This window comes from Drosophila gunungcola, assembly GCF_025200985.1.
Source record: "Drosophila gunungcola strain Sukarami chromosome 2R unlocalized genomic scaffold, Dgunungcola_SK_2 000012F, whole genome shotgun sequence".
In the NCBI taxonomy this organism is placed as follows: domain Eukaryota; kingdom Metazoa; phylum Arthropoda; class Insecta; order Diptera; family Drosophilidae; genus Drosophila; species Drosophila gunungcola.
In genome coordinates, this window is record NW_026453170.1 from 1,078,298 (window position 1) to 1,103,617 (window position 25,320).

The following is a 25,320-nucleotide window of genomic DNA, read 5'->3' on the forward strand; positions in this document are numbered from 1 at the left end:
TAAGTCCAACAGTTGCAGCTCGTGAGGCCGGATGCCATAAATTTGGAACATACCTTCCTTGATTTGAACAACCTTCTGGCATTCCCTTAGTCGCCATAATCGAGGAATGAATTCCAGTCACAGATATTTAGAAAAATACGAACAAAACATGGAAATTCGGTCTAGTTTAGACCTTAAAAGTATAAAGAAAATATGTTGCATTCCTAACTACATAATCCATGAAAAGATTGTAAGCACTCAGATTCGTTATTAGCATAGATTATTGCCTCTAAAGTATGCAATATCTGTTCGCACCTGGAATCTTTAATGTGCATTATGTTGCAATGGCAACAAAAGAAATTTAACGTGTTGAGTTTAAACTTACAAATCTTCTAAAAAAATTAAAAATCTGAACAGTTATTGGTTGATAGTTACATCCAGTAATACGCGTTGAATATACCTATGTAAAATAAGTTGTTGAACGTTGAACAAACAAATGGCCCAAAGATTCAGAGTTTGTTAAGCGCGGATCCTTTTAAAAATGTATAAGACCGTTTAAAAATTAGAAAACCCTTCCAGGAAAAGCAACTAGAATCAGGTTAGGATCCACTTTCTTTGAACTCTTTATTCTCGTGAATGTCATACAGTTATCGCCTTAAAGTAGAGTTATTGTATAGTTTCATTAGCCCAATTGCCAGCATCTGAGTGTGGGGGACCCTTCGCTTTTCTACTTAGTCGTCTAGGTACAAACTTAGCGTATCTCGTAGGCCTAGTAATGCAATAAATATAAGTTAAATGTATAAATAGGGTAATCTGCAAATATCTTCTCTGCGCGTCTTGTAAATGTAAAAATATATGTAGGTTGAATCTTCATTAGCTTAACTACGGATGTGTATTTGGAACAGTGTTGGCTCTTATTCTACGGTCTCTCCTCCTCGGGAGTTGCATATGTATGTTTGTGTGTGCATCCTAGCATCCTAGGCGCCTTAGAGTCAAGTTGAACTTTGCTTTGCTTTGTGGTGCGGCAGTGGCTGTGGCAGTGGCTGTGGCAGTGGCTGTGGCAGTGGCCACCGAATTGATGATCCCCGCCAGCGTTCTGGGCCACTTCGTTAGCCACGACTCGCAGTTGTAGTCGCAGTTGCCCGTGGGGCCACATTAATAACCCCTGCATCGGCATCGGCAGCTGGGCTCTGATTGGAGAGCCCCTCCAGCGGGCTGCATCACGAGATGATGCAGTTCTTGTCCTTGTCGCCGCCCATCTCGCTGGGCTTCCTCTTCCGATCGTAGGCCAGTGCGTCGTTGGGCACGTAGCTCACGCGCACGCCGCCGTAGTGGCGCCTCTGCGGCAGCTGGTACATCATCATGTAGTCCTCGGAGCTGGAGGAGCTCGAAGAGCAGGTGGAGCACACGTCCGACTCCTCCGACTCCTCCCGTTCGCGTTCGCGCTCTCGTTCCCGATCCCGATCCCTCTGCTGTCGGCTGGGCGACTCGTGGACCAGGCTGGCAGCCTGCAGCGCCGAGGGTGGACCTTGGTAGGAGGCGGAGAGTGGCTGTGCGGGCGCATAGGTGTCCGCCCGCGTGGTCGAGTGCGAGCGATGGCCGCTGCCACTGCGATGGTGTGTGCCACTGGAGGAGGACTTGCGACGCCTGCGCCTGCGGGAGGAGTGGCCATGTCCATGGCGACCATGGCCGCCCTCCTTGTCCTTGTCCTTGTCCCGATCCCGCTCCCGCTCCCTCTCGCCACCGCCCCCGCCACTCGTGCCCGCCCCGTTGCCCGAGTAGCTGCGCGATCGGGGCAGCGTGTCCGGAATGCCCTCGAAGCGCACCCCCTTCTTCTTGGCCGTGCCCGGCTCCCCGCTCATGGGCGAGGAGGAGGAGGCGCCGCTCAGGATGGACACCGGGTGGGGGGGCGCGTGGCCGGCCGACTGGGCGGACAGGGCCGAGTGGGTGGGCGAGCCCAGGAGCTCGGGCGGCAGGGCCGTGGAGGCCACGCTCAGGTTGGGCGTGGGCAGCTCGGGCACCTCCCCCTGCGGCGGCAGCGGCGGCGGTGGCGGGTGCAGGATGTCCGCGTACTCGTGCTGCTGGAACTGCTGCGAGGCGGAGACGGCGTGCAGCTGCGACAGGTGCTGCGCCAGGTGGGCGGGCGGCTCCACCAGCTCCGGCATGCTGGCGGCGTGCGGGTGCTCCAGCAGCTGCCGCTGCAGCTGGTAGCTGTTCGCCGGCTTCGCCGGCCAGGCGGCGTCCAGGTTCGAGGCCATCTCGTTGAAGTTGTAGACCCCGTCGCGCTGCAGCTCCATGGGCTGGGGCAGGAAGTGGGGCTGGAAGTCGCCCGGCGAGTTCAGCGGCGACAGGTTCTGCGAGGTGCTCGAGGCGCGGCCGCCCGAGAAGTCGGTCAGATCGCCGCCGGGCTGCATGTCCTTGACCACGCCCGCGTCCGAGTCCGAGGTGGCATAGCTCTTGCCCTGCTCCGCCAGTCCGCCACCCAGTCCGCCCCCCAGACCACCCACCGCCTCCAGCTGCTGGCTTTGCATTTGGTACATCGCCTGGTTGAAGGTCGCCTGGTGCTGCTGCTGCTGCTGCGGAGACATGGGCGGCGAGCTGGAGGCGTGGCTGCTGGGAATGCGCGCCGGCAGGGGCGCCGGGGGGTGGGGCCGCAGCCGCTGCGTGGGCGGGGTGGGCGTGGGGTACATGCCCGTGCCGGAGCTGTCCGACGGCGTGGGCGGCTCGCCCTTGCTGCAGGCGATGGAGCAGTAGATGGCCCCGCGGCGCGGCAGGAAGGCGCGGCCCAGCAGCGAGCAGCGGCACGTGTTGCACGAGAAGCACTCGTCAGTGGCGTGCCAGTGCTGCCCGTCGTGGCTCATCTGGCCCTGGTCCACCCCGATGGCCTCCCCGCAGTAGTCGCAGTACTCGGCGAACATCGCGTCGAAGCAGTGCAGACAGTAGGGTTTGCCCTCGCGCATGATGTACCGCTGCCCGCCCAACTGCTTGTCGCACTCGTGGCAGGCGAAGTGGTTCATGTGCCACGCCCTGCCCTCCGCCTCCGTGCACTCGTCCGCCAGGATGATCTGCGGATGAAAGGGACAGGTTAATATTAAAGTGTTCTTCTATAGTGCTCATCTTTTCTGTAAAGCTTTTATTTTGCATGGTATTTAAAAGTGAGTTAAGAATACATTATTTTAATTTTTGTTGATAAAGGTTAAGCGACCTGTATCTAAATAGAAACCAATATTTTTTTCAGCGAAATCTTTTGGTCAGGGGTTGGTTGAAAACTAACAATTAGTCGTAAATGCATAAGAAATATTTGTTGTGCTTTTAAGCAAATATAACAAGAACTTAACAAACCTATTTAAAGAATGCCAACCAAAAATTCTTATCTCATTAACAAAACATCTTCGTTGATTTGATAGGGGCACAAATTATTGTTCATATTTTTCTTGGACGATCGGGCAATAAACGATATCCGCAACCAGCATGTTATTTCTAAATAAATACATACAATTATATTCTGATGGCAAATATGAATAAAAGACTTCATTTGCTTTGAATCACAAATTCATCACTTTAAAAACGCATTCAGCAAAAAGCTTTTATTTCTATCGAAGTTATGTCTCAAAGAAAAATTTGTGCCAGAGGGTGATGACTTCCCATCGTGGAAATAACTTCATCCAGAAAAAACTGCTGGGTGTTGAAAGGGACTTTAAAAAGCATTTAAAATTGTTGAAAAAAGGTCATAGAAGGGATTTAAAAGTGTGGGTTAAAATTCCCACAAAAAGTAGTGGATTTTTGGATATTTAACTGAACACCTGAAATTTTTGCAATATATATTTCGTCCCAATTTTTGCCAAGCATTATCTCAAATAAATATCTCTATGGACGGCAGTACATGTAGTGAAGATGGTGATGGTGAAAGGAATCATTTGAAATTGTATTTGGGGCATATAAATAATATATTTATAAAGTCGAATGCTTAATCGTTGTCCGTCACAAAATTTGGTATCAGAAATTGTATATGTTGAAGGTGCGATCGTCACACCTCTTTTACCTCGTTAAGAGTTGTTTTGGTTTGATATAATTGATTTTTAATTACTGAAAACACGATTGTTATGAACTGAAAAAAAATACTTTTTTGGAAATGATGTTGAATAATTTTTCTAAGAACCCATTCCCACCCCACGAGTATCAACCAAGGGGGCACTCACCTCATCACAGGCCGAGCAGCGCGGCTTGAGAGTCTCGGCGTGGTGGCGTCCGCAGTACATGCGTCCATCGCGGTGGAAGTAGATGAGGTCCACGAGGAGCTCGCGGCAGACGCAGCAGGCGAAGCACGCCGGATGCCAGCTGGCATTGGGGCCCAGTCGCGTGGCGAACACGGCGATGTCGCCCGTGGAGATTAGGTCGTCGCACTGCGAGAAACCGGGGGTCAGGGCTGGGAATTCGAATTCGAGTGGGTGTACGGAGTGGAATACTTACGCCGTCGCAGGGTCGGGCGCTCATCAGCTGCCGCACATTGCCGCGGCCCAGGGCATCGCGCTTGCGCTGCGTGGAGAAGAGCCGCAGCTCCTTGCGCTCCTCATCCGTCAGTGAGTGACAGTAACGAACCTGCAATGACAGCGAGTAACTGAAAACTGTGGCTTTTCCGCGCCCGCTTTCCCCACCCACCGTTCGGGGAAAGACAGGAAGAGACAGGGAAAGACAGGGAAATCATATGTTCAAGTGCGGCCCGACAGCGCGAGGAGCCGTGGGGACAGCCTCAAGTGATCTTTCCAAGAAGCGCGGACAGGGAACGGGCGGAGCTTGTTTGTCTCGGCAGCAGACAGGCCCACATTCCGCATCCCGCATCCCACATCCCACATCGCACATCGCACAAATCCCAGTGCCCGGAGAAACGCAGAGCAGACCGCAGAGCAAAAGGCAAAACGGTAGCCAGTAGCCCAGGCTGCCCATCATCGCTTCACCTTCAGCCTCCTGCTGTCCACTCCATCTGCATCTCCATCTCTGACTCTGTCTCCGTCGGCATCTGCATCTGCGTCCGCCCATCTCCCCCAGATTCACCAGAACGGCCTGTGGTCTGCGGTCAGCGTCTCGTTTGTGTGTTGTATGCAAATTTTTTCGGCTGCCTCCACTTATTTTTCGGTCCTCTTTTTTTCCCATTTCTAGCCGGCCTTCAATGAGTGTTCTAGTCATCGTTAGCCGGGCTCTAGATCTCAAACCTCAGTCCCCAAAACAGTGATGGGAAGTACTGAGGTCAGAAGTATGCACTCTCAATACCTATTAATTAATAGGAACTAAAAACATTTCGGCTTACATTTAAACGCTGATGCGTTACAATTTCTGAAGTTTACCTAAGTTTTAAAAAACTTTGGACATTTAAAAAGCAAAATGTATCGATGGACGATATTTGCGACTTATTCAAAATACACTTATTTATCACCGGCTGATCAAAATCACATCCTCATTGTATTAGGATTTATGTTTCTTGGTACTAATAAATAGCTATATTCCACTTCCAGCACAGGTAAATTTTTTTTTACTCAATTTAAATATTTTCCCTTTGATTTTTATCCATTGCTGGTTTTATTTATTTTAAATTTTTTTTTTAATTTTCTTTCATCTGCAAATAGTGCAGAACTGATTTTAATATATTAAAATATTTAGATTAAATAAAATGTATTTAAATAAAATTGGAACTATTTTAAGTGTAATTCTTTTTAACAATAATTAACGTATTTACTATTAAATCAAGCAATTTAATACGCGTTGAAATATGAAGATATTTATTTTTATTATTTCATTTTTTTATCAGAGAATGTAAAGCAATTTCAAAATAAATTGTTAGAACGATATAAACGATAGTTTCGATATGAATTTAGTCCACTTAGTCCTTTTTGCCTTCCAAAACCAACGAAATGGGCACCTTTCCCATCACTGTCGCTGATATCTGGGAATCCGCTCAGCATTCCCTGTTTTTGTTTGTCCAGTTTTTTGTGGTCACCGTCTGCTCTAAATACCGAACTCAGACTGAGCCTGCACTTGTTTCCCCGATTAATTAAAGGTTACAAAACGGGAAATGGTCGCTAGATCGAGAGGGATGGATGGATGCATGGGTACGAAAAGGAAGGTGTGTGTGGGAAAATCGGCCCACAATTTGACTTTGAAATGTCATAGCCCGTAATTCGAGTTGGTTTCAATCTCGATAAAGTGGCTGCAGTTCGGATAAATGCCGCAAAACTGACGGGCCAACGATCCCGAGGGGTTTGGGGTCAGGTTCTCGGATTGGGACTGGGATTGGGACTGGGATTGGCAGTGGGATAAGGATCCCTCGGCGTACTCACCTCGTTATCATGCGGCGGAAGTTGATGCAGCAATTGTCGCACTCGATACTGCTCCCCCGGACTGTTGACGTATGGCACTTTGTCGTCGGGTATCTGCGAGAAATACAAGCGAACCTGCGGGAGAAGGAGAGTGATTCGAGTGGTAAGTACCTTGCGGAATGCCCAAATACAGTTAAGGAGTTGAGCGGAAAGGGTTGGGAGGCCAGGTGGCACAGCGGGCGGAGATTTTTGATTTTATTACGCTGATTTCTTGGCCGCGCTGCGCAAACGGCTTTTCCATCTGAGCCAGGTTGAAAGGTGCACAACGTGCTAAGCCAACTTTATTGGCCACGCTCGCTCGCAAAACGTTCTTTCATCGGCGGGCAATGGGGGAAAATGGGGAAAAATGGGGGAAATGGGAATGGAAACGGCAAAGCAAAAGGAAAATGCCAGCTCCGCGGCGGCTGACTGACACATGGCTTATGCCGCATCAACGTAAATTGCTGCCACATGGCTGTAAATAAATTTTCAATTCTGTTTGTAAAGTCACACAGCGAAAAGAGGGACAAAACGAAGAAATGCAATGCTAGACAACTGATAGGCCCGTCGGGATGGGATGGGATCGGATGGGATGCGATGCGATGCGATGGCTTTAACGGAAGTCAAAGAGTTGAACGCAAAACGGCAGGGACCCCGAAAAATTCCGATTTTTGGAGCTGGGAACTGGGCGCTTCTGCCGGGCAGATTGTGAAAGATTTATTTGGCATTGTCGCATATTTTACGCGAATAATTTACGAGTTCGTTTCGTTTTCTGGCGCCTGGCAAATAATTGAAAAAAGGCACGGCCCTGCCGCTTTCCAGCCACAATTGAATTGGCCATTAAAGTCACATGCGAATTGAGGAATTGCTGCTGGCCAGTGTCCGGCTTTCATTAGCGCTATCTAATTCGCCGGACAGTCGGACATTCGGACAGTCGGACTAGAGACCTTCGCCTAATCGACACGCTCCAATAGAGCCGGTCCCGGTCACCAGACGACTGCAATCGCCTCTGGCCTGCATCATCTGCGACTTGCGAGTCGATTCTGGCCACCAGTCGCTGATTTATGGCCGCGTCGCGTGTATTTATTTACAGCTCGCTCCGAGTGACAAAATAACGCACAATAACTCAAGTATCCGCTTATCGCCGGCCCACAAATCTCGCCTGCCATCCCGGCCATCTGCCCTTGGCACTTGGCGTTCCTCACTGCAATCTTCGAGCCGCCGACGTCCAGGCTTCGACGAAAACAGCGTGAGTGCACCAGTATATGGCAGGAACTCTTGGACGCCAAGAAAGATTCCACAGTATGGCCACATATTCAGGGCCGCTTCAAACTGGGGCAACCGAACTCATTTTATGCTAGAACTGAATAATTTGACTGTTTTTCAGACACACAATAACTTTGTTCCAAAGCACCTAAATCATTTTAAAGAACACTATTGAACTTTAAATAGATATGAGTTGTTTTAAACTAGGATAAACTTATTTTTGCGACTTTTGAAGTAGATTTAATGTAAGTCTTAATACAGATAGAAAATATGGATCATTCGGTACTTAAATGAGTTGAAAACAAGGAAGGAAGCAAACTTCGGCAAGCCGAAGTTCATATACCCTTGCAGCTATTAAATATTCTTTATTTTTCCGATTGTTCCTATGGGAGCTTTATGCTTTAGTAGTCCGATTTTGATGAAATTAAAACCGTAATTCTGAAATATTAAACCATTACTATATCTCGAAGAACTAAACAAAAAATTAAAAAACAGCAAAGTTATAATTTTTTTTCATTTATTTTTCCGATTGTTCCTATGGGAGCTATATGCTATAGTCGTTCGATCCGGCTCGTTCCGATTTATATACCACCTGCAATAGAAATACAACTTTTGGGAAAGTTTCATGCAGATAGCTTTAAAACTGAGAGACTAGTTTGCATATAAACGGACGGACAGACGGACAGACGGGAGGACAGACGGACAGACGGAGATGGCTAGATCGACTTTCCTAGTCATGCTGAATCTGAACTAAGTGTTGCCTATCTATTGCAACCGCTTTCAAAAAGTTTATTAATTTCTTATCAATTAAAAAAAAAAGATTTTTCTCAAACCTTCTTGTAGTAATCACAATTCAAGTCTTTCGCCTTGAAAAGGTGTGTCGAAGAGGGTAAATATAATTCAAAAGTACAATATAATTGTTTCCGGATTTTGTTTGAGTCCAAGTGTCATCATTTTAAAGGCAATATTCTTGATAGAATTTTTTTCTGCTTTAGCAGGTTATAACCTGTTATCCTCTTTCTATAAAATGTACTATATCCAAAGGGGTGTTCAAGTTTGATTTCTAGAAGTTTGGTTTTTTTAGACTAGTCATCATAGCGGATGTTGGGCCCAATTTGGTCATAAAGGTCTACAATATTTCATTAACCCGGGTAGGGAATAGCGGTAGATTGCTTATGAAGAACTCACCTGATCGGGTCGCAGTCCGGGTGGCACCCAGGTGTACTCCTCCAGAGCGCAGCCACTGTCGTCGTCCGAGTGCGACTGCCGCTGCAGGTCCATGTGCGGTCCGCCCAGGAAGGGGGCGTGTGCCGAGGCGGAGGAGGTGCCGCCGGCGGGGTGGTGGAGCAGCGAGGGCGGCGAGGGAGTGGACAAGGCCGGCGACAGCTGGTGATGGTGGTGCGGCGGTGGCGGTAGCGGGGCATTCGAGTATTTGGGTGAGTACTGGGAAGGCCCTCCTGCTGCTCCCATTCCCAATCCCGATCCCAATCCCGATCCCGATCCAGGGAGCTGCTGGTGGTGCGGCGGCAAGTACTGCTGGTGGCGCTGCAGGGGCAGCGGGGAGGTGGGCAGGAGGCCGGCGGCGGTTTGGGCCGCGTACAGGGCGCTGGCGGAGGAGCTGCTGGGCAGGCCGCTGTGGCCGAGGGCGGGGGGCGTGGCCAGGCCCTGCCCACTGGGCGAGAAGTGGCGCGGCAGCGTGGGGATCTTCTGCAGATACGAGATCTGCGTCAGTGGAGTCCGGCTGATGGGCCTGCAAGTGGGTGAAAGAGAACGGGCGGAAAACGTGACTTGGCGAACAGGCTTGACTAAACAGAGTTTAATTAAAATTTAAAAATTTCATTAAAATATTTCCTGCTTGCCGCACAGTGCCGGGTTAAAGGCCGGCACAGGAAAAGCTACAATAAGGGGAAAAATCGTGGTAATCCCTGGCCGCAAAGCCGAATCATATTGTTAATGTAATATAAAACCACATCGTATTCCTTTTGTAATTCGTTGGATTTGCGCGGTTTTGCACTTCCTATTTGCCGTCGAACAAGCTGTCAATTTTAGTTTGTTTTTCATGCGTTTTTTATGTTGACGGCCACCAAAGTGGGAATGGAAATGGGAATGGGAGTGGATGGTAGGAGGTAGGTGGTTGGAGTCTGTTTTTGCAAACGTCAAAATGAAAAATATATGCTTCACAGCATTTACACCAACAAATCGACAGCTCCGCGTTGCCTTTGTTGCTATTTTGTTGTTGTTGCTGTTGCTGTTATTGTTATCGTTGTCAAGCCCGCAGGGCTGTCGCTGTTGTCATTTTGCCATTTTCTGACATTGTTATCCTAGACCGGCTTGAATGCCCTGCAACCCATTTGTTATGGTCTCTGCGATCGCTGTATTTTTAAGATTTAATTATGTCTTTAAAATCTCGGTTTAAGTCTTAAAAAATAATAGTTATTTATAAATAAAGTAAACGAAGAGAAAGTAATATTGTAAATGAACCAATAGTAATCATTACTAAAATATGTTGCTCTTAACTTTTATTATGTTGGAAATATTATATTTAAGTCACAAATACCACATGAAATTTTAAGGAAGTAAAATTTGAGGAAGGCACTCTTGATTTTTATACGGACAGATAGAACAAGAGCCACAACAGGAGGAAGTGGTTAACTATGAATATTTGTAAATTATGTGTTTCCCCAAAATTGGTGTAATTTGTAATAAACAATCATAGAATTCTTTATGTCTTTTTAGATTCCAGTTTAAAATGGGCTTGAGCATGCCTAACCAAAGTAATGAGAACAAAAAGCATTAAGAAAATTAAGCTTTTGAAAAATTTTAAAAACTTGTATTTTGAATAAGAGAAAATACATAGTTTGCTGCGAAATTCCCAATTTGGTACATTTCGGAAATTTGCTAAATATACTACTGGAGGATTGATTTACAATCTGCTCTCCTTTAATCGAGCTGCAATTAAAGTTTTTTCTGCTTTTCGTAGCGCACTCGCATCGCTGCTTTGACATCGGGGAAATGAACACGCACCATTTCATGGCAGTTTGCTGTTTGCCGAATCAAAGGATAACTGTGCATTGTGCAGACACACACATGCCCCCATATATACATATGTGAGCATAGATATATCTGAGTGGGGGCAGGGGCGGGACGGGGGCGTGGCTGGGGCTGATCTGAACTGAACTGAGCTGAACTGGAAATGCGAGTTCATGCGGGCGTTTTATCAAAACAATGTTGTCCGCCCTTTTGTTGTTTTAGCCAGTGAATTCTTTCTTTTCGCCAGCCACATCCCGATTTAACATTTTCCAATTCCATTTCTAGTTCACCAGCATGGGAGGGGAAAAAAGTGAAAAAAGAGTGGGACTGGGACCCACTGACGTGTCAATAGCTGGGCGAGAGCCATGTGCCAAGCGGTTTCTGCGGTTTGCCGGCAAATTAATTGCACAGATTGCGACTTTCAATGGGAAATAGAGCCCGAAAAAACGGTTTGACATTTGAATTTTTGAGCAGCAAATGCAGGAATGCGTGCTGGCACTGCATTTGGGAACTGTAATGGAGTTTCACTCCGCTCTTTGTTGGCGGGGAGTGGATCCAATGCGAACCCGAATCCGATTCCGAGTCCGAATCCGAGTCCAAATTCAAATCCTAGTCCCCGGGCATGCACGTGCAACGTGTCGCAGCTGGAGCCGCGATTGCAAAGTGTTGCCCGCCGTCAAATCAGCCGCTTTCAAACTCAAATTACCAGTTCCCGGGCCGAGAGCCAGGCGCAATTGGGCCCAACTTCATAAATTCGCCTGGGAGCCTGCGGGGCTGCCTAGCGAATTTATTGCGCGACCTGCATTGCCACTTGGCCCTCTTTTTTCGCTGCACCGGCACAAATTTATTGTTGACTGCAGCGAATTGCGTGAAATTGGCCAAGCAATTGTGGCAAGTTTCAATTTGGCACAGGTCTATGAAGTCATTAAGGCGGGAGAACAAAATGGAAATGGAAAGTGCCCGTGTGGCGCAACATTGTTGGCATTGCTGCTGGCCCGCAGCAGCAGCAACAGGAGCAGCAGCAACATATTGGCAGCAGCAACAGGAGCAGCAGCAACAACTGCAACTGAAATAAGCCCGCCAGTTCTGGCCAGGCCGGCAGCTGTTGACGCTATTTGCATTGATCGACGGCGGAGGGCTCCGACTCAATTACTTTGGCAGTCGTTGACCCAGAGAACTGGTTTGGCCCGTCTAGGGCCCTCGGCAAAACTAGTTCACAGCCCGGGTTGGCCCATTGAGGGACCTGGGCACCGAGGCGCAGCTGCTACTCCTCCCCATCCTCGCCATCCTCCGGAGATCTGCGGCAAGTGCCTATATTTAGCCCCGTCTGCGCTTATCTGGCATCCAAATGAATGATCATTATGCGGCGGTCGCGTTGACAAATTGCCAGCAAGCTTGAGCGATGAGCGACGGCTCAATGCTCGGCTAAAGACAGTTTAGCGGATGGCTGAAAGGGAACCAGCGAGCACAACGATGGCCAAAAGGTTAGCCCCAAATCACTTTGGCACTTTGTGTGCGGTTTTCTCAAGTCATTTGTGTGATTTGGGTTAATGTCGGAAGAGCAGCCGAAAAGTAATCGTGTGGGTATATATACCTGCTAATACCTATGTATCCGCAGCGAAAGTTACACCAGGGAGCCCGCTGCGAAAAGTTCTGTTCCATTTTATGTATACACGGAGAAAAATATCCCAAAATATAAATGAAATTTTAGAGGTTTCCTACTTCTGCTGGTAAGGAAAATTGAGTGTCTTCCTTTCAAGATGTAGTGTTATAAACATTTACTAGTGCTTTAGTGAATTTCCAAAAAATCGATTATATCGATAGTTCGATCAACGATAATTGTATGAATATTTTAGTATGCTAAATTGAGAAAACCTTTTTGAATAATTTTTATTTAAGCTACAAGCTACAGCTCAGACTTTCATCAACATATCATAGCAATTGACACTTATATATGTGAGGAAGATGCTAAGGAATAAATTATATTGAATCACTCATATATTTCAGGATCATAGTAAACTGACAATCCTGAAATACTTGAATGTCGTTGCGGTTTTCGGCCTGTGTAAGCATGGCTTATATGGCCTCTTGTGAGTTCAGGGACAGGTGTCGCACCATTAAGACTTGTTTGCTTTTAGTTTTACGACCTCTCTCAGCTGGACAGCAATTATGTGGCAGGACTGCTCCTCGACTTCCCCGCCTTGCCGCCTTGCCGCATATCCTTTTATTGTTTTACTATCCCTGACAGAGCAGCAAACATTTATTAAAAAGCTTCGCCAGGTCCATGTGTTCGGTGCGATTGTCATAAACGATTTTTGAATTGTCCATAAAAGCAGCGGGCCGAGAGAAAGGGGCTGTGGAAAAGCTCGTAAAGTTTATATGGGGGAGAATGCCAGTGCTGCCCAGAATCACTTGGCATTTTTGCAGCGGACCAGCCGCAGCAGAACCATCACGTTTTGTTCTGTCTGCCTTGTCAACATGACATTTGCCGTGTTGACATTTTTATTGACTTTGGCAGGCAGCAGGCCAACAACGGTTTTTGTTCTCGCCCAGCCAGAAAGTTGATTAAGAATGCCAGTCTGGCTGCCGCTTCCCACCTGCGTGTGGTCCTCTCCAATCCACTCCTCTCTTCTCCTTTGCCAGGTGCGTTTATTACGCATACGCCAAGTGGCACTAATTGCTTGTTCTGAAGGCGACTGCGACTGCGACTGTACCACGCCACTCCCTGCTAATTTGCTGTTTCAATTTGAGCGTTTAGAAAGTTGCACAATGGCGCGAACTGCGTTTTGCTTATCTCTGGGCCACAACTAAACCAATTAAAGTTCGGCCAGTGAGAGATCGCCACTCAGTGCAGGCGGCAAATATGCTGCTGCTACATTTCAGCCGATCGTCTTTGTCTCCCTCCTCTGCTAACGGCCAGCAAAATTGTTTCCCGAGCGTGCAAATTTTCACAGCTGCAAACAGCAACAGCAACAGCCACAGCCACAGCAACTATGCCAGCAATTTGTGTGCTAAGCGGCAAACATTGGGGCAGCCCCTGGCCATCCCATCAGCGTCTTTTTCCCTGGGAGCCAAAGACACCGCGAACCCACTTCGCTGGAAAATCGCTACACTAGCAACTCCAGCAACTCCAGCAACACTAGCAATACCACGATCAGGTTTGTGTAAGAACAACGCTTACGAACTGGCCGTAAGAGAAATTGCATCATCAATGCAAATTCGGTGAGCTAAAGGCGGTGATAGGAGAAGTTCCAATTTGTTTGCCGGGTAATTGATTCAAGGCATTATTTTTTATTCGAGCAACCGCCAATTAATTGCGAACTTTGTTGAAAATACATCAAAAATACATAGGCTGCTGGAAGACGCGTGTGTTGTTCTGGGTCGCCCACCAGGTAGTGCCTCCTCATAGTTCCCGATCCCTTCTCCCCATTGAATCTTATGCCATCGCATCGCATCCCATCCCATCCCATCCCATCCGATCCGATCCATAACCATATAACCGTGGCTGTGTGTGTTCCAAGTCGGGGCCTACGGCATTCATCCGGAGACGTTGCTGGCTGCCGCTTCTGCGGTCGTTGTCTTTGGTCTATGAACTTGTTTTCTCCACTTCTGTCTGCCCCATACCCCCATCCCCTCAACCCATTGGAACCCCTTCGCCTTCAGCCTTTTTAATTGAAGCCGTGTCTTTGGCTGTGTTTCGTTTTTTGCCCCATGCTTTTTGTTCCTTGTCGTCTTTGGGTTTCTTCTACGACTTTTTTGATGCTTCGATTTTTATACATTAATGCGGCCTTTATTGCTGGAGTGATTATGCTCAATTTTGTTTTTGACCATAATTACATTTCGTTCTCCTCCGAACGCATCCGTTAGGTTGGTTTGGCTCGGTTTGGCTCGGTTTGGCTCGGTTTTTATGATGATTTGGTAAACAAATTGGCATTGATTGATTTTTATTCCGCGCTGTGCAAACACGGCGAGTGAAGGAAATCACGCTTCGAGTGTTGGCAGACCTCGTTGAGGTGGGTACCCACTTGCCCACTTGCCTGTCCTGAAGGTCAGTAGTTCGATGTTTGGCCAGCTGAGTGAGATTCCCACATACGAGCACGAGCATCAGCGCTTGTCTAGGTACAACAAATAACAATGTTGCATTCAGAGCGTAATTATTAACGACACATTCGGATGCTATAACATGTCGGCATCCTGCCCCACCAGCCAAATCTGATTTGATTTATGTGGCCTGCATCGCAACAAAACTGTTCGCAAATTAACCGTAATAAAGCAAACTTCAAAGTTGCTCCTGCTGCAGTTGCTGCATGTTGGCTTATTTTGATTTATGGCCAACTGAAATTGGAATCTAATTTCTTGGCCATTAACAAATCCAGCAGCAAAGAAATTGTGTTCGTCTGCCTACGCAGAGAGCGCAAGTTGGCCAGGCCAAAACAGGGTGCTTTTTGCCTTTTTGCCTTTTTGCTTTGGCTTTGGCTTTGGCTTTGATCAGAAACCAACCAATTCCGCGGGGAATTAGTTCTGACTCCAAAAGGCATCGAAGTCCAAGATTGCTTTCGGGAAAAGTAAATCAATCATGGTATCTGCGGCACTGGAAGCTGTAATTGCTTCATTAAAATGAGTTATGTACTAACAAAGTGATCTAATCGGAAAGCTCGTTTAATGCTGAGAGTTTTGTCCAAATGAGTGTAAATAAATTTGTAAACCTTATAAAAGCAAAAATGTTTTTCTGATTTATCGGTGTTATAAAACATAATACCTATATATATAAATTTTTATCAATAATTCTCTATAAGCCAACAGGGTATTCTCTTTGATTTGGCTCGCTGTTTGACAAAAAGCTAAAACGGTAGAATGAACTTTTGCACTAACTGTTCTCGGAGGCTCGTTGACAACCTGGCGACATGGCAAAATAATTAGCTGCTAATTGCGTTTTATGAGATGCCCTGACAGTGAAATGATGCTGCACATTGCACACTGCATACTGCAGCCTGGCTTAATGGCTGCAAAAAGGCCATGTGACTGGTGGCTCCGTCGATTTGTCATCCAGTCGACTTCTGGCGATGAGGTGGATAGATTAAACTAAACTCCCGCCTTCTATAAGCCCCTCCACCAACAAGCAACAATGATAATTCGTCCCCTTATCACGGTTAGTGGATCGCTGAAAAAACCCGCTTGCAGGCAAGTTCAAGAGCTAACGAGGCAGGAATGCAAAGAGTGTTAATGCAGGCGGAATCTTGCCACTCTGCTGCAAGTTGCTTGTTGCTCGTTGCTGGTTGCAAGTTGCAGGCTGCTGCTAGTGGTCGTCGCTAGTTGTCCAGTGGCATGCAGGCAATTTAAATGCAAAAAGTGAAGCTGTCAATAAAAATTACGCGACTGCCGCTCTATTGCCATCCCCCCGCGCCCTCTGAGCCATTAATTTATTGCCTTGCGTGTCTGTGTGCTCGCGTTAAATGTTTTATTAATTAGTTGCCATGGGCGGGGGAACTGCCGGCTAGGAATTTCCCCGTGTTTGTCTTGATCTGTCAGTCAAGTGTCAACTTTTGGCTAAACTAATCCCGAAAATCCCTTCAGACCAACGCACTTGTTTTGACGTATGTACGCGAGTGTGTATCGCAAAACTACATAAGTTCATGTTTTGTGTGGCCCGATCGCTTTGATGTGGGCGCAGACATGTTGTGGGGCCAACCAAAACCGATTTCAAATCACCTAAAGTCACTTTGACAGCGGCTTAAGGGGCTCGAGGAACGGCTGGCTGAATGTCGGAAAGGGGCAGCCAAATTCCCAAGACACAATTAATATGCGACGCAGTTCTGCTGGCCATAAATGCGTATAAACATGGCCCCAGCCCCACCCATCCACCCGCCCCCCGCCACTTTGGGCAATTAGCATGGCTAACATGAGCGGAGACGCTTAATGGCCTTGCTTTATCTTCACATTACCGGGCCGGGGCTAAGAGACTTGAAGCAAAAATGACGAAAACAAAATCATATTTTATCGCCGTGCATAAATAAATCACAAAGCCGTGGCGCTGTTGTTGTCGCTGTTGTCTCGCACTTCTCTGGCGCCGTCTAAAAAGCTAAAAAGCTGCAAAGCTGCCAAACGGAGTGAAGTTGGAGTCGCAGAGGCTTGCAGAGCCAGTTGGCCAATTGTCTGGGCCAAGTCATGCACGCTGCCGCCGCCGTCACTTTGTGGCTGCAATTAAGTTGCATCTGCAACACAGCCAGCGCAGCCAGAGCAGCAGCCACGCCCCCCCCGAACGGGCGCATTACTCAGGGGCGGAGGCATTTGCAGCTCGCAGGCGAGTGCCCCTAATAGCTTTGTTAATTAAAACCAAAATCAATACGAATGGCCTGCCAGAGATTGCAGCGATGGTGGTGGCGAACCTTTGATGCAGTTGAGATGCTTATGGAGAACGATGATAAAAGCATCAAATTACATCGACCACAAATTACCATTATAAAAAATAAATTGGCAAATTGTCATAGGTAAGCTTAACTCTATGCAAGCATCGAAAATTACACAATATTTTATGAAATGTTCATTGCATATCATATTTGCCACAGATTTTTACAACCTCCTCCACAAAACATTTACATTACACAGAGAAAAGAGGCTACAAACATTTAGATTAGTAAAAAAAAAACATTTCAGTTACAAATAGTAACACAACCTGCGAAAACCCAAAACTTTTGCTAGTTCCCAAAATAATAACAAATATACAAATAACAATAATGTCAACAGTGATAAGTTGAATATCGTTTCATTAGTTTTTATTTGTTTGTAAAGAAAATAAGTAAAGCCCTTATTTTTTTAAATAAATACAATCCACTCAAGTTCGTTTTCGGGTAATAAGTAATGCAATTATTACTTTATCAATATTATGATTAAAGCTTGTTATCGAAGTTTCTCCTAAGTACAAAAAGACTGACCCGTAGGCATTTTATTAAACAAAACGATAAATTAGTATTTTTGTCATTTCTAAAACCCTATCCCTCTCATCTTGTCCTTTTTTGAGAGTTTTATTTGAAAAACAAACAAGTAATTGTTTTTTTAGATTTTTATTTATTCGAATCTAAAGAAATCGTTAGTTGAGATTTTAATTTTGACAGATCTCAAATAATTGTTACTTGGAATTTTTGTTTTTAAAATCTCAGATAAAACTATAATCATACAATTTGGCCGAATGGACCACTAAATCAATCGGTTTACTTATGTTCAACACGAAACTTATTAAATATTAGAGTATACACAATATCCATCATCTTTTGTAGAATTAGCGGTTGTTCTTAATGTTTGATTACTATTCCTCACCAACGAGTTTGTAAGACAAGACAACTTTCGATATAATTTAAATAAACTTTTAAAGCCCAGAGCAACTAATTCCAATTTTATTTTGTATTTAGTTTCGCAAAAAGCTATTTTTTATGATGTAGACAAACTACATCGCAAGTCTTAACGATTATTTCGGATTCGTTGAAATAAAAATCTTTAACAAAATTTGTTCATAAAAATCAGAATTAAATTCTTTATTTTAGTCTTATAACATGGGAAAAAAATAAAAATGTTGATGTAATAAAAAGTGTTTTATCCCAACTGCTGATTTTTATATTCTCATAACGATAATTTTTGGTCCCTGCTAAAATCAGCATACACTTGCAACATATTGCTTCCTGCTAGGCCCGTAAATATTAAGTATTGCCGCGCCGACCCAAGGATGGATGGTTGTAAAAACCCATTTTTAGAATTTCCCAAGGAACCTCTCATCCATCAGAGATTTTTTGTGCATTTCGACTGGCGAACAAGTCGTAAAAGAGTCACCGCCCGACGCCGCCCCTTAACGCGAACTGGAGTCGCTGGCCGCGTCGGAGGATCCCGGTTAAGCTGCCGAGATTTATGCGGCACTCGATGGCAGTTAAGATTGAATTGAATGCTTGGACACGAGCTGAACACAAGTTAATTGCCTGCGCAGAATGTGAACAAACCAGAAGCCATTCATTCGGGCCGGAGAGAAGTCGAGCCGGAGAAATTATTGCAGTGCAATTTTTTAATATCTTCATTAGGCGCTCTGGGGCCCAGGCAATTAAAAGCCCAGGCGAAACCAGATTCGGAGTCCGCAGTTTTGCATAGATCTGGGAATTAATGCGAATGCGGTGCGACTCTCATCAATGGCAGCCGTTGGGCTTCTGGGCGAGAACTGAGAACTGAGAACCGAGAATGAGGAATCGAGAATGAGGAATCGAGAATGGGGAATCGCGTGTGGCTACCGGATTGCAGACGGATCGGGTTGAAGCCGTGTCAGGGGCACATCAAAACGGCGTCTGTTATTATTATTAATTATGCTTTGATTGCCTTCTTGCTGGAATCGCTTCGAATCGCTTCAAACCGCTTGGAATCGCTTGGAATCGTTTGGAGTCGCTGGCGGTTCCTGTTAGCAGGCCGTTTGGCAATGCAGCTCCCGAGCGGAGCTATGGCGTCTAATTTGTGGTTGCCAAAGTTGATCATCTTCAGCACCATCACCATCACCATCACCGTCAGTATTGCCATCGCCATGATGAGCTTGGCCAAGAGCTAATTGAGTTGTGGCTCTTTCTCCCACTCCGATTCCCAAGTCGCGAGTTCGTTGCCTAAGTCTTTTGTTTGCTCCGAAGCCCTGCATACTAAATCAAAGCCCTTAAATGTCCATGGAAATATATGCCAATATTGTTTTTCCACCCCACCCCAGCGGCGAATGCCATTCCCTGGCAGAATGAAAAGGAGGAAATGTCATGCGGCTGAGGGAAAACAATCGCCGGCCATATTTCATAAGCTGCGTGCCTGCCATCCGCAAAACACAATAACTTGGGCATAGGGCCCGATATTTGCATGGCATTATGCAAAATCATGACATGAAAGCGGAGCTCGCCAAACGGAGCACTGAAATCGCCGTCTTCCAGCTGCAACCGATCTGCCCAAAGAGTGGGACCCAAGTGGGATCCGAGCGGGAGCCAAGCGGGTCGGACAAAGGCCCCTGGTAAATCACACTTTGGCAGTCGTCGTTTGTGCGCCGCCGGCCCGGAGGCACCGCGTCGTATGCGTAACCCGAGTATGCCCGCGTAAGTGGAGACCCAGAGTGGAGCCAGAGCTCCGTCGTCGAGGTGAGTGATGCGTATGGCCAGGGGACCGCGGGGAGAAGCGGATCACTCCACCAGAGTGCAGCGCAGCGCATCGAAACCAGCCTGTCGACAGAGGCACACTGGGACAAGCTTGTTGCGAAAACAGCTTCGATCAAAAAATTAGTTACTTTTTTCTTAATTACCATATCTATCACATTCTAATTTCAACCTGAAAACAACATAATTGCTAAGAGTAGTTTGCTTATAAGAACAAAGATTAATGATCAAGCCGTCTCCAATAAATTCAGCATTTCATTCGGTACTCCAATAAAATGTTTAAATATGCAAAGGGCCTCATTTTTTCATTGAAGACTATTCATCTACAAATTAGCTATATATAGGTACGATTCTTCAATGTCATGTTGAGATTTGATATTAAATTAAATTTTTGCTCTACAAGTTAAATTTTGGTGTACAGACTTTTTAAGGATTAACATCACATTCTGAAAGCAGATTGTGTTAACTTAACGTTACCTTTCCATGACAGATTAAATTTTTTAACTATATTTCTTAATTGAAATTAAGAAATTGGGTCACAGATAAACTAAATGTGTGTTTCTACAAATGAAAGATTAAAGTCTGCGAGCTCACAAATAAAAACCAGAAAGGAAGCCAGGTTAACCGAAGTTTACATACTTTTGCAGGTATTGGAAAAATAATATATTCCTTAAAACCATATGATGATTTTTTTAAATCTCTCAGAATTTTGCCTACATAATACAGTCTTCCGATAAGGCACGTTCTGACCTATGTACTACTGTACTTGCATTGCGTTGCAAACATTTGATTGAAAAGTGTTTTAAAAATCAATGTGCGTATGTGAAATAAATATAATTCCAAAAAATTAAACAAAACCGCAAAACTAGAAGTGTCGAGACCTGTCATTAAATATGATTTCCTTGTACGTTTTAAGGTTTGATTGACTTTGTCAAGTGAAATGTGATATGTTTTTTAAGGTAAACCACATTGGGAGGCAATCGATTCTTTTTTTGTACCGATTTTTATAAGGAAATAATGTTATTATACATAATTTGCCAAAGATACTTTGGTTATAAACTATCACAAGTCCCCTTAGTTGTTCAGCTTTAACAAAGATACATGGCACTTTCTCTGCTCTGAATTTCGAGGCGGTGTCACCACTGTCCCGGTGGCTTCAGTTTCAGGCTGGCAGGCTGACAAGAACAAGTTGCCCGAGTGGCTGATGCTGCTGGCCCCGGCTGGTTGCGTGTATTTTGCGGTTCGTCTTGGTCGCAGAACACGCAATGTGTGTGCATTGACTCCTGGCTTGGCCAGCGGCTTGCGCAACAAGTTGCTGCAGCCACTCCCCCCGAACTGCTGGCTCCCGGTAATCAATCATTGCGAGAACAAAACTTATGCATTTAAATTGTCAGCAAAGTCGGCAGAAGGCAGAAGGCAGAGGGCAGAAGGGGCTGCCCAATTGCAACTGACAAATGGACTGGCTGGAAAGTTACTCACTCGTTTGACTCCTGCTGGGCGGCTCCTGTGGCCACTTCCGCTGCGGCGCTTGTGTCCAGCTCATTGAAAGTGAAACTGATATCGTGGGCATCCTTAAACGGCTTCATGCTGCGCGGTAAACTCCTGTGCCGCAGGCTCAAATTCAGGAACTGGAGATCGCCGGCGGTCAGGGGTTGCAGGTTCTGCACTTGTGGTGTTGCAGGTTGAAGGGCTATCCGATTCGCCGGTGGCGGTGGCAGGGGCGGCACTGGACGCTGCTGCTTCTGCTTGGGCGGCAGGGCTGGCCTGGGCGCCTCCTCCTCCTGTTCGATGATCTCCAGGACCTGGGCCGTGGCCTCTTGCTCGCCGCAGAACTGGGCCATGCTCTCGGCGGCGTCCAGCGGACTGTAGCGCTTGCCGCGCACCACCAGGTCGCCCAGATGATCGGCGTCGATGCCGAAGAGGAAGGGGTCGTCCAGGACGGTCACCCTGGCGCTCCGCTGGGTCACCTCGCTGGGCTCGCTACTCCCGACCGAGGTGCCTGATATACCCGACCTGCCCGATCTCTCCCCGCGGACGTGGGCGCGCAGGGATCGCAGGAGCTTCTTGCTGCGCCGCGGCGAGCAGGCGGTAGAGGAGGAGTTGGAGGAGAGCGGGAAGAGCGGACGACCCGTGGGCACAGCTCCTCCCCTCGGATCGCCCAGATCGATGCCATCGTCCGCTTCCTCGCCGGCCTCTAATTGCCCGGCGATAAGATCGCAGGCCACGGTGTCGTAGTCCCGATCCCTATCCCGATCCCGATCCCTATCCCGATCCCGATCTTGGCCATTGTCGGACTCCTGATTAGCGTCCGCCAGCCGCTGGGCCGCCGCCTTGCTATAGAGCTGTCGATAATATTTCTGCTGGTCGCCGTACAAAAAGCAGACGCGCCACCATTGTTTGCATGCCAGCAAATTGGCGGTACGTGGCACCATCGCCGGCTCCATGTTGCCAGTGGCAGTCACTGTTGGCTGGCTGGTGGAGGCCTCTGCTCCTCCTCCCGTTCCTCCCGATCCTCCCGATCCACCCGATCCTCCTCCTCCTCCTGCTGACAGGCTGCTCATGTTGCTTATTATTATTGTTCTCGGCCTGTAATTATTTTCAGTTCTCGTTGTCTTTTCTTGTTGGCAGTGACATTATGTTCTTGTAGCTGCTTTTTTGGCCCCTTTTGTTTTTCGGCTTATAAAGTTCTGCAGTAAATTGAGCTTCTTGTGGAATTTTAATTACTTGCTTGTGGGTTCTTTTTTACACTTTTGTTAAGCAATTTATTTGGTAAGTTTTTTTTATAGCCTTTTTGAACTTTATTGGTTGTGGGTGGTTTTTTCGAAGTTTTCAATGGTATTTATTTTCGGACTGTAAGTGGTGTCTTAAGTTCTCTCTACAATATGGGGTTTTTCATTAGTATTTAAGAGCTTTGGTTTAATATACCATTGCATTCATTCGACACAGATAGGTAAAAACCGAAAATTGTTAACTAACAGTTTTTAAAAAAATACACTGCACCTGATACAGATGCAGATACAGATACAGCCCGAGGAAAACTCAACTTTCTCGACTGCAAATTGAGCACTGCACAAAAGCGCACCGTCTTGATCGATTGCCTATAATTTACTTTCGAACAAGATGAAAATCGCCGTGGCATAAATTTAACACTTTCCCCAAACCGCACACGGAAGCCGCCAGACCAAAGAGGAAACTTAATCAAATTTGTGTAGACACTGGCAATTGGCAGACTTAACCCTTAATAGTGATTGGATGCAAGGCAAATAGCGAAGCGTACAGCGCTTATTACTGCTAATGGCTAAAAGCTGAGATGATGATGGTGATGGCGATGGCATCGGCATCGACATTGGCATTGGCATCGGGCTAAGACATCAGGCATCGGGCCGATTAGTCACGCCTCTAATAAAGACAGCAGGCACGTAGGGGCTGCAGGTATTGGCGGAAAACGTGGAAAACAGCTCCGCTAAGTGCGCGGCCACTGCAGTTTCCATGGCGGCGATGCCCTTGTCAGATAATAATAACTTCATCTTCATCTTCATCATCATCAGCACTGTTGAATGCGACTGCGACTGCTGACTGCCACAGCTGCTTGAGTGGTAGCCAAATGCCTTAACAGCAATTGCAGCTTACCACCATCATCCACGTACTATATGTATCCTGTCTGTGTTTGTCTACCTCTACCTCTTCCTCTACCTCTACCCCTGCCACCATCTCTATCTATATCTCTATCTGTGAGTATCTGAGTATCTGGGCATCCCGGAGTGCATTAAGCTGCTTTTAGCTTAGTGCTGCAGACCGCCTTAATGGAGTCGGCTCATATTTATGGGATCAATGCCAGGGAAAGGCTGTCAATCAAGAGCGGAGCCAATATTTATCAGATTACCAAAGACTTCGAGATCAAAGATCACAAGAACGGGCAAAAAATACCAGTTCGATATTGACAACTCAATTAGAAGTTATATGGTCTTTTGGTTCAGTTTTGAGTGCTAGTCTTTAAAAGCAAAGCTTATGGTGGTTTTTATGTAAGTTACAAAAAGTAAACAACTTATAACTTTATTGAGAATTCTTTATACAACAATCAAGTCGTCTAAATATATCCATGTTGAATTGCCACTTAGTGTTATACGTATCATTATTATTGTTCCCTGTGCATACAGAAGTCAACATTCCACCTCGAGAGTCAACAAGCATTCGTGGCTCTGAGCGAAGGAAAGAGGCTGCCACATAATTGAATTATAAACAAGAACCATTGCCGCCATAACCTGGCTTCCGGCTAGCACAGAAATGGAAGATGATTTCCAGCCGCAACAAAGTCGGGGCCGCAGCACGCGATCCCGGCCAGATTTGCAGTTAGACAGCGGGTGTGATTAGAGGCCAATGAGTGGGTAAGTGGGGGAAACCGGTCTTCGAGTGGGAAAAGCGGCACTTGCGCATGATTCACATGAGCTCTGCTCCGATGCGGTTAAAACGCGATCACACAATAATCATAAAGCAAAACTTGAGCCGGGCGGCCAGTGAATGCCCAAACAAAGACTTCCGGCGATCTAGCGATCTAAGACAGAAGATGGCAGACTCAATCTCCACTCCAGTCGACTGCAGATGGAGTGGCGATCTGGAGTTGATGCCGCGAGGCACCGTTAGCATTTATTGATGGCGGTTGTTCGACATGTGTAAGTGACGCCATCGACGCTTGTCGCGTAATTCATCCGATGCCAAATTGGCGGCGTTAATATCTGATAATGGCTGACCCAGTGGCAGTGGCTGATCGAAATCGGACTGGGACTTGGACTGGGACTGGGCCAACGGGGCACAATGCATGCCATTATCTGTGATTCTCCGTGCGACTCTAGTTGAGTTCGAGTGGCTGGCGGCTCAGTCATCAATCCCCAGATGGAATTACCCACTTGACCAGGACTGACCAGGCCCCCTTTGCATACGACCAATACCCGCATAGTAGCTTTATGGTGCCTTTTATTGCCGGACATTTGTCGGCTTCAAGTTTTCATGGCCGGCGGCAGCGAAACTGAGCAACTGTGAAACTGCGTGGAAAATGGCAGACAGGCGCAATTAGTTTTATGGCTATTTATGTAGGTTTTCTGCGAGTGTAATTTACTGAAATGCAGGTTAAAAAGTCAATGTCTTTGTCTTGGTTTACTTTTTCCCGGGCAGCAGCAGTTAAAGCCGCTCACCGCAGTGCACAACCTTTTGTGTTGCCCTCGCAGCGCCCACTTGAGCCGAGAATCCGCTTTTCATGGGCCTCAAATTGTGTTATCAAGAATCCCATTCAGCCGGGGAATCCGACATATCTATGGACTTATCACAGCCAACCTAAGTGGTTTAGAAAGCCGCAGCCGACGTGACAACTCATTCAGCGGCGGCTGCAACTGTACAATTTCATAATTTATTATGCAGTCGGATGGCTGGATGGCTGGATGGCAGCTGGCACATTTTCCGATATTAACATACGAAAGCCGTACGCCAGATAGACAATATAAACAATGAGAAATATGCACTTAATAGCGGCCTGTGGTGAGGCTTGATTC

General features: G+C 46.6%; 1 protein-coding gene across 3 annotated transcripts in view; it reads right to left on the minus strand.

The window, feature by feature from the left end:
• Positions 1-579: 579 nt before the first annotated feature.
• The window catches only part of LOC128255886 (protein prickle), a 72,348-nt gene continuing 47,607 nt past the window's right edge, over positions 580-25,320 (minus strand). For 2 of the 3 annotated variants that reach the window (XM_052985698.1, XM_052985697.1), the window contains exons 2-6: positions 8,784-9,345; positions 6,312-6,425; positions 4,450-4,578; positions 4,179-4,382; positions 580-3,044 (exon numbers count right to left, since the gene is read on the minus strand). In XM_052985698.1, coding sequence (XP_052841658.1) covers positions 1,200-3,044; positions 4,179-4,382; positions 4,450-4,578; positions 6,312-6,425; positions 8,784-9,345 — 2,854 coding nt within the window. In that variant the 3' untranslated portion in view covers positions 580-1,199. Of the gene's footprint in view, positions 3,045-4,178; positions 4,383-4,449; positions 4,579-6,311; positions 6,426-8,783; positions 9,346-21,256; positions 22,653-25,320 lie in introns of all 3 variants that reach the window. The other variant, XM_052985696.1, reaches the window with a different exon arrangement.